Source organism: Asparagus officinalis, chromosome 6, assembly GCF_001876935.1.
Source record: "Asparagus officinalis chromosome 6, Aspof.V1, whole genome shotgun sequence".
Lineage (NCBI taxonomy): Eukaryota > Viridiplantae > Streptophyta > Magnoliopsida > Asparagales > Asparagaceae > Asparagus > Asparagus officinalis.
This window is the reverse complement of record NC_033799.1, coordinates 78631674-78641802: the sequence shown is the minus strand read 5'-3', so window position 1 is coordinate 78641802 and position 10129 is coordinate 78631674. Positions and strand designations below refer to the sequence as shown.

Genomic DNA, 10129 nt, shown 5'->3' with positions numbered 1-10129 from the left:
GCTTCAGAGGTGAATGTTGCCAAGGTTGTTGGTGACATTTCAGATTCAGAATCTTCTGGTTATTCTTGTCCCGCACTGCCGTCAGTTTGTTATGCCGACTCTACGGAGTGGATGCTTGATTCAGGAGCTACATTTTACATTTGCCCTAAGAGGGATTGGTTTACCAACTTTGAGGAGTTGAAGAGAGGAGACGTGGTGCTCATGGGGAACGATCACGTTTGTCCTATTAGTGGGATTGGCTCAGTCAGAATCAGAATGCATGACGGGGTGACTAGGGAATTGAAAGATGTGAGGTTCGTGCCGCAGTTGACGAAGAACCTCATTTCTCTTGGAACTTTGGAGGCATCCGGTTATAGAGTGATCTTAGAAGATGCTAGTTTGAAGGTCATAAAGGGTTCTATGGTGGTGATGCGAGGTGTCAGGGAAAACAACCTATACTACTTGAAGGGCAAGACAGTTACAGGGGGTCTGGCGACTTCTATCACCATAGAAGAGGACACTACCACACTATGACACATGAGGCTTGGACACACAGGTGAAAAGTCCCTACAGTCATTGGCAAAACAGTGGCTATTGAAAGGTGCAAAGACCTGCAAGATGGATCTGTGTGAGCACTGCATACTTGGGAAGAAGACTAAAGTGAAGTTTGGCACCGCAATTCACAACACCCAAGGTATATTAGACTACATTCACACAGATGTTTGGGGCCCTTCTAAGCACACATCGCTTGGTGGGGAAAATTATTTTGTCACTTTCATTGATGATTATTCCAGGAGGAATTGGGTATATACCATGAAGCATAAACATGAGGTCCTGGATATATTTGTGGAGTGGAAGAAGAAAGTGGAGCTGCAGACAGGTAGAAAGGTGAAGACTCTTCGTTCAGATAATGGTGAAGAGTACAAGAGTGATCCATTTCTGTAGTTTTGTCGGGATCACGGCATTAGAAGACATTTCACAGTTAGAGAAACACCGCAATAGAATAGGGTGGCAGAGAGGCTGAACCGTATCTTACTGGAGAAGGTGCGATGTATGATGACGCAGAGTGGATTGGCTAGATCTTTTTGGGCCGAGGCGTTAGTTTATGCGAGCCATCTCATTAACAGGTTGCCGTGCACTGCGATAGAGGGGAAGACTCCTTTGGAGCGTTGGTCTGGTTCTGTGGCTAGTGGTTATGAGACTCTTCGGGTTTTTGGGTGTCCAGCTTATTTCCATGTTAGTGATGAGAAGTTGAATCCGAGAGCGAGGAAGGCTATCTTTGTGGGATTTAGAGAAGGTATAAAAGGCTTTAAATTATGGGATCCACAAGACAAGAAGATGATCATTAGCAGAGATGTCACATTCGATGAGGCGTACATGATGAAGCCTCGAGTTCCTCAGCAGGTGGAGGAAGATCAGATAGGAGGGATATCGCAGCAGGTGGAGGATGATGTGACTTCACCCACTTCAGTTGGCACTGTTCCCATAGAGACTCCTATAGAGGTGACACGGGAAGGAGTTGAGATGACAGATGGGCATTTAGGGGATACAGTGGATGGTGAGGCTCAGGAGCAGTGTCATGCTCAGGGGTCCATTGCAGCAGATAGACCGAGGAGAGAGATTCGTCGGCCAGCTAGATATGATGATGTCATGGTGGCATATGCTTTATCGGTGGAGGTCGTTGATGATCTTATTCCTACCACATTCAGGGAGGCAGAGTCCAGCCCTGATTCTATTAGGTGGAGGAATGCTATGGAGGAGGAGATGTAATCTCTTCAGAAGAACGACACTTGGGAACTTACACAGCTACCGAAGGGTAAGAAAGCTATTGGTTGCAAGTGGGTGTATGCTAAGAATGAGGGATCTTCTATTGGGGACATTCGATTTAAGGCCAGATTGGTTGCCAAGGGATATGCACAGCTTGAGGGCGTTGATTACAACGAGGTGTTTTCACCCGTTGTGAAGCATTCATCGATTCAGATACTATTGGCATTGGTGGCACAGCTGGACTTAGATTTGGTCCAAATGGACGTGAAGACGGCCTTTCTACATGGAGACTTAGATGAGGAGATCTACATGACACAACCTATGGGGTTTAAAGCTGCAGGAAGGGAAAATTTGGTATGCAAATTGAGGAAATCTCTTTATGGACTGAAGCAATCACCGCGACAGTGGTACAAGAGATTTGATAGTTTTATGATTGGCCGAGGGTACACGAGGAGCCCTTATGTCCCGTGTGTTTATATGCGCAAGGTACAGGATGGTGTGTACATTTATTTGTTATTGTATGTTGATGATATGCTCATAGCTTCCAGGAACACTTCAGCTATTGGAAAACTAAAAAAGGAGCTGTCATCTGAATTTGAGATGAAGGACCTGTGAGAGGCTAAGAAGATATTGGGTATGGAGATTGAGCGAGACAGGGTGAAGGGGAGATTGAAGCTTACACAGAAGAGTTACTTGCAGAAGATGCTGAAGAAATTCAGTTTTGAGGGTAATACCAAGGTGGTGAGTACTCCATTAGCTCCCCACTTTAAGCTTTCAGCTTTGATGTCACCAGTTTCAGTAGAGGATAGGGACTACATGTCCAAGGTTCCATACGCCAGCGCAGTGGGTAGCTTGATGTATGCTATGGTGTGTACTAGGCCAGATTTGTCACAGGCCATGAGCATGTTATCTAGGTACATGCATAACCCCGGGAAGGGGCATTGGGAGGCCGTGAAGTGGATTCTACGGTATATTAAGGGTACCGTGGATGTTGGGTTGATATTTGCGAAGAATGATGAGATAGGGCAGGATTGTATTGGCTATGTGGATTCAGACTATGCCGGAGATCTTGACAAGCGTCGGTCCACTACAGGTTATGTTTTTACATTGGCTAGTGCACCGGTGTGTTGGAGATGTACTCTTCAGTCTACAGTGGCGCTTTCTACTACGGAGGCGGAATATATGGCGGTGACTGAAGCAGTGAAGGAGGCTTTGTGGCTACATGGCTTGTTGGATGATTTGGGGATTGCACAGGAAACCATTCAGGTACATTGTGATAGTATGTCAGCTATCTATTTGGCTAAGAACCAAGTCTACCATGCACGCACGAAGCACATTGATGTTAGATTTCATTTTGTACGTGATGTATTGGATGATGGTGATGTCACGTTGGTGAAGGTCCACACTAAGGATAACCCTACTGATATGTTGACCAAAGTTGTATCAGGTGTGAAGTTTGGTCACTGTTTGAATTTATTGAACATTCTTCGTTGTTGAGGCCGTTGGCGGCCATTTGGATGAACTACGTTCGGCTTGATTCCTTGGGCAAGAGGATACGTAGGCAGTCTTGCAGATGCAGCCGGTTGGAGTTGATTGGGGGTGCTTTGATGTCAGCTCAGTTTTGGCAAACGCTCGCCGAGGTGGAGATTTGTGGAACTAGCAGCAGAGGGAGGTTGACAGGTGAAGATTCAGGCAAACAGGGCGGCGATCGACCGGTCCGGTCGATCGCATTCGTGCACAAGACTCACTGGGCTTCAGCATTGGTGTCGGTCGACCGGGTCGGTCGACCGACGATCTCTCTGGAATTTTTGGTTGGCTTCGGGAAGGAGGGCGGTCGACCGGGTCGGTCGACCGCGATGGATCGCGGTCGACCGGTCCGGTCGACCGACGCTGTGGATTCGGGCTGGGTTCTGTTTCCAGACCCGTTTCGTTTCTGAGTTGTATTTAAACCCTAAACTTGTTTCTAGGGTAAGGCTTGGGGCGATTTTGAGCTGCTAATAGGGGATTTTGAGGGCTTCTATTGTTGGAGTCTATTGGAGAGATCTATTGGTCTTATTCTAGGGTTTTGGGTAAGATTTGTAACCCTAATTTGTATTCCCCCTTGATTTGAGTAGTAAAGCTTCCCCCTCCTTACCCCGTGGACGTAGGCACATTGCCGAACCACGTATATCTTGTGTTCTCCCCGTGGACGTAGGCACATTGCCGAACCACGTATATCTTGTGTTCTTGCTGTGATTGTTTGTCTTGTGTGCACTGTGGTCTACTATTGTTCTTGTGTGTGCTTTTGTATTGTCTATTTGGTGATTGTTTGTCTTGTGTGCACTGTGGTCTACTATTGTTCTTGTGTGTGCTTTTGTATTGTCTATTTGGGGCTTCCGCGGCGCACAACAATTTATTTATTATTTTTTCAGTTATTTTTGTTATTTGTTAATTATTAGTGTTTTTGCTAACTTTTTACCGTGGTATGATGTTAATCCAGCTTGTGTGTTACTGAATTGGTAAAGTCAGTATCGGATTGCCCTGTCTACAAAGTTCCATTTGGTCGAAGAAGCATCCTCATTCAAATTTTTTATTATTTCATCACCTAAATAAGTAAAATAAATAAGTCGACAGAGTGGAAAACTCTTGAGGTCTTGTACCATCGGAAAACTAATAAATTATCTCAAAAGAATTGAAATTACTAGTAATGTTTAAAACCCATCCATAGGCCAAAAGCCTATGATGTATATTTATACTAGTCAATGTGAATAGGTTGAGTACCAAAGAGTCACCCTCACTTAGTGTGGTGTTACACCACCATAATGTGGTGTGAATGGAGGGATAATGAGGGGGAGGCCAAATGCCTCCCTCATCTCATAATACTCCCCCTTATCCATCCATTACCTTGGGTTTAGCTTATGAACACTTCAGGGTTCGTAAAGCTAATAGGGTGGATACTTCTGGATCCAGAGTAAACTTGTTTGCCTCGTTAAAACCTTAGCTGTGAAAAACCCAGTGGGAAAAAACCATCAGCCTAAGAAAAAAGAGTACAACTCATAGGTTACTTCCCCTGAACCATACAAGCTTCAGGCTTGTAGGTCTTTCAGATGTCTCATCCCTATTCCTTTTACAAGTTTTACAAAAGTACATCTAGGCAGAGCCTTAGTGAACAAGTCAGCTAAATTATTACATGATTGGATCTGCTGTACTTTAACTTGCTTCTCCTCTTGAAGATCGTGCGTTCAGAAAAACTTGGGAGATATGTGCTTCGTCTTGTCACCCTTGATGAAACCAGACTGAAGTTGAGCAACGCAGGCTGCATTGTCTTCAAATATAGTAGTTGGCTCAAGGTCACCAGTCTTCAGGCCGGTAGACACTAAGATGTGTTGAATAACAGAACGAAGCCAAACACATTCTTTGCTGGTTTCATGGATCGCAAGGAGTTCAGAATGGTTGGATGAGATTGCTACAGTGGTTTGCTTGATAGACCTCCAGGAGATGGCCGTACCACCGAATGTAAACACAAATCCGGTTTGTGATTTCTCGGTGTGGGGATCAGACCTGTAACCTGCATCTGAATAACCAATTAAGGTGGGAGACCCACCCTTCGGGAAATATAATCTCAGGTCTATAGACCCTTGGAGGTAGCGCAGAAGATGCTTAACTCCATTCCAGTGGCGCTTTGTGGGCGCTGCACTGTATCTGGATAGTAGGTTAATTGAAAACGCTATATCGAGACGCGTACAGTTAGCCAGATATAATAGTGCTCCAATGGCACTGAGGTAAGGTACTTCAGGACCTAGCATTTCCTCCCCCTCTTCCAGCGGACGGAAGGGGTCGTTCTTTACATCCAATGATCGAACAACCATTGGTGTACTAAGAGGATGACATTTATCCATTCGGAAATTTTTAAGTAATTTCCGTGTATATGTGGATTGGTGTAACAGGATACCACCCTTAAGGTGTTCGATCTGTAAGCCAAGACAATACTTTGTTTTGCCTAGGTCTTTCATTTCAAAAGTATTCTTAAGGCTTTCAGATATCCCAGCTATCTCTGCAGGAGAACCAATGAGATTTAAGTCGTCGACATAGATGGCGACTATAATGAATCCTGTTCCCGATCTTTTTATAAAGATACACGGGCAGACTTTATCATTTGTGAATCCTTGCGTAGCAAGGAACTCACTTAGTCTGTTATACCACATTTTCCCCGATTGTTTAAGAACATATAATGATCTTTGAAGCCTAATAGAATAGATGTCCCGAGGTCTATCTGCTATCTCTGGTGGAATTTTATATCCTTCAGGGAGTTTCATATAGATATCTTTATCTATATTGCTATATAGATATGCAGTCACAACGTCTATGAGCTGCATTTCTAGGCCTTCCAGAGATGAGAGGCTTATTAGGAATCGGAAGGTATTCCCATCCATAACCGGAGAATATGTTTTTTCATAGTCTATTCCCGGTCTTTGGGAAAAACCTTGTGCTACAAGCCGTGCTTTGTAGCGCACAACCTCGTTGTGTTCATTTCTTTTTCTGATGAAGACCCACTTATATCCCACAGGTTTTACACCTTCAGGTGTTTGGACTACAGGTCCAAAGACTTCGCGTTTCAAGAGTGAGTCCAGCTCTACTCCTATTGCCTCGTTCCACTTTGGCCAATCTTCTCTGCGTTTACATTTCACTAGAGACCGTGGTTCGATGTCATCGTCGTATTCAGTGATGTGAACGGCAATATCGAACGCAAAGTCGTCGTCGACGACTGTGTTTTTTCTGTCCAGTACCTCCTCAGTACGTACAAAATTTAATGATGTTTCTCCTATTTGTTCCTCTTCAGGGGAATCTAGGAGGGGAGAGGAAGCTGGTCTGAGCTCAGTATCCTGTGTTGGGTTCATCTTTATTTCTCCAGGATTTTTTCTTTTACGAGGGACTTTGTCCTTCGAACCTAGTGGGCGTCCTCTTTTCAATTGAGGTATAGCCGTTTCTGCTGCCGGCGGATTGCATCCATCTTTAGGGATGTCAATCCTAGCTGGCGTGTTGACAGCAGGGACGTGTGATCTGACAATCTTCTGGTTATCAGTGAATTTATCCGGAAGTAAATGTACTGTATTCTGAAGATGAAGAATCTTCAGGATCTCATCTTCACATTGATTAGTACGCGGATCATAATGAGACAAAGTCTTGGTGTTCCAAGAAATGGTCTTAGAAGCGTCAGGCTTCCTGGACTGTGTGCCAAGTTTAGGAAATGAATCCTCAACAAATTCACAATCATCAAGACGTGCCTTAAATGCGTCACCCGTCTAGGGTTCAAGGTATCTTATTATAGAGGGCGAATCAAACCCTATATAGATACCCAAACGACGCTGTGGACCTATTTTGGTCCTTTGGGGAGGAGCAATTGGGACGTAAACTGCGCAACCAAACACTCTCAAATGTGAGATATTCAGAGGTGCACCATAAGCAAGCTGCATTGGTGACAAAATATGGTACCAGAAGGCCATATTCTGATAAGTGATGCGGCATGCAATATAGCATGACCCCAAGCCTCAACAGGCAACTGTGATTGCATCAAAAATGGACGAGCAATCCATTGCAATCTCTTAATTAGAGATTCTGCTAACCCGTTCTGGGTGTGAACATGTGCTACAGGATGTTCAACTTCGATGCCAGTTGCTAGGTAATAGTCTTGAAAGACTTGTGAAGTGAATTCTCCCGCATTATCAAGATGTAATTTCTTGATTTGATTATCGGGGAAATGAGCCCACAACTTAATAATTTGTGCCAATAGCTTTGAAAAAGCTAAGTTGCGGGTGGACAAAAGGCACACGTAAGACCACTTGGTTGATGCATCTATAAGTACCATAAAGTACCTAAATGATCCACTTGCAGGGTGAATAGGCCCACAAATATCACCATGTATTCTCTCCAAAAAGCTAGGAGACTCTAATCCCACTTTCAGAAGGGAAGGTCTCGTGATCAGTTTACCTTGGAAACAAGATAGACATGAGTAATCACCCTTCTGAAGAATCTTCAGGTTCTTCAAGTTGTGTCCACTTGATTGGCTCATGATGCGGTGCATCATTGCTGATCTTGGGTGACCCAGTCTATTATGCCAAAGTTTAAATTTCGTCGAAGAATGGCACTTCTGGTGCACAATCATGTTAGCTTCTACTGGTTGAATATATGTATGATAGAGACCCGACGGGAGTCCCTTGAATCGTTCTAAGATAGTTTTTGAACCATCTTTTTGACGAGTTACATACAAATACTCATCCTCATTTATATCATTGGTTTCTAAGTGATATCCGTTTAAACGAATATCCTTGAAACTTATGAGGTTTCTATTAGATTTCGGAGAGAATAATGCATCTTTTATTATTAGTCTTGTTTTATTTGGGAGCAATATCATTGCTTCACCAAATCCTTCTATTATGTTAGATAGTCCTGATATCGTAATTACGGGATCGTCATAATCATATAAGCTATTGAAATAGCTTCTTTCACGAAGGATTGTGTGCGTCGAGGCACTGTCCACAAGGCACTCACACTTCATCTATAACATGAATGCAATATTTTAATATAAAGAAAATAACTATCTTTATTGAAAAGTAAAGTGCATTACATGGAAAGTAAAGAACTAAAGATGAAAGTACTATGAGAATATAAATGCATATAAAGATAACATGGATCTAGTCGAGAAGATCATCCGTTTCGAAGTCATCAGCAGTGAACTGAGTAGACGGCTGCTTTTCCACCAGATTTGTTTCAACAGGAGAATTCAGGCTCGCTTGATACGGATCTTGGAGGTGTCGCGGAGTGCGACAATTTCTGGACCAATGTCCAGTCATGCCACATCTGTGGCATTTGTCCTCCCAAGTGTTCTTGGGAATGGACGACAGCTCAGTGGTCTTCTTCTTCCACTTCTTCTTTCCCTCACTATTGCTGCTCTGGGGAGGGTTGTTTTTCTGGGGTGGACATCTGGCCTGCCACTTAGGGGCTTTCCCCTTGTTGAACTTACCCTTATGCTTTTTCTTCTGCTTCTGGGAAGTAAACATGTGAGCTTCTGGTAGAGGAGCTGAGCCTGCAGGGAGTAGGTTATGAGTGGCCAAAAGCAATTCTCTGTTTTGCTCCGCCATCAGATGGGTGTAGTGCAATTCAGAATACTTTTTGAACTTTCGTTCGCGGTACTGTTGCATGAGGATTGCATCCTTCTCGTGGAAGGATGTGTAAGTCTTCTCCAACATGCGTTCCTCTGAAACTTCTTCACCACACAACTTCAGGCGTGAGGTGATATTATGAAATGCTGAGTTGTACTCAGCTACGGACTTAAAGTCCTGAAGTCGGAGGTTTTCCCACTCATAACATGCACGTGGGAGGATCACATCTTTCTGATGTTTGTATCGGTCCTCAAGTGCAGTCCACAATTCCTTTGGGTCCTCTACAGTCAGGTATTCGGCCTTCAGGGTCCGATCAATATGTCTCCTGATGTAGATAATAGCTTTCGCCTTATCTATATCAGAGACGATCACTGTAGTAGCAACCTCAGCATTATTTATAGCATTACCCATAACAGTGCCCGGAGCCGGTGGAGCAGGAGTTGAAATTGTGGCTAATAAGCCCTGGGCACGTAAGTGAAACTTCAAGTCCACATGCCAACTCAAATAATTCTTGCCAGTAGCGTCAAGGACTTCGAAATCAACGCTCGCTATTTTAGCCATTTTATCTATGCATTTGAAAGACATGAATTAATAATAAGGAATTAAAAATTCATGCAATAAACATGTTGCGTGGATCAGCCCGTCACCAAAAAATAAAAAGTGTCCAAAGTCCGATTATACATTCCAAAGATAACAAAAAACATAAAATTAAAATACAATTTGGAAAACCCTTGGGGGTCCCTGCATTTTGTAAAAATGCCTTCGTCTTCAATGGAATACACCGGTCTTTGACTTTTTACAATTATATCCTCCCTACAATTTCTCTCTCAGAAGGAAAAGAAAATGCAATGAATTTAAATTTGGTGACAAACATGCTGATCCAAAAACCACAACATTATTTATTAAAACATCCATGCAATTTAATAATAATATATGCAACAAGCATAACAATTGCACAACATCTCAGGCATATAATTAGATATAACCTAAATATTTAATAATTACGTGGGCCACGAGGAGACATATCATACGCACCATTAGTTTAGATTACTAACGGCAGAGTGATCTCAGGACCTTCCGTAATTATTAAACATGGAAAATCTAAAGATGTTGCATGTGGATAGGTTTTGAGAGTTAGGCTCTGAGACGTGTGCATGTGACATTTGATGGCGACAGTGCAAAACCTACATGCTCTAACTTTTAAGATAAAATGAACAGTAACAGGTACTTTTTGTGAACAGTAA

At 43.2% G+C, this 10129-nt stretch overlaps 1 protein-coding gene across 1 annotated transcript; it reads right to left on the bottom strand.

Annotated features, from left to right (window-relative positions):
- On the bottom strand, positions 8418 to 9446 carry LOC109846374. The gene has a single exon (XM_020415599.1). The coding sequence runs from the start codon at positions 9444 to 9446 to the stop codon at positions 8418 to 8420; it is 1029 nt and encodes a 342-aa protein (XP_020271188.1).

Coding starts and splice junctions, on each gene's coding strand:
- LOC109846374 (XM_020415599.1), bottom strand. CDS start 9,446: ATGGCTAAAATAGCGAGCGTTGATTTCGAAGTCCTTGACGCTACTGGC.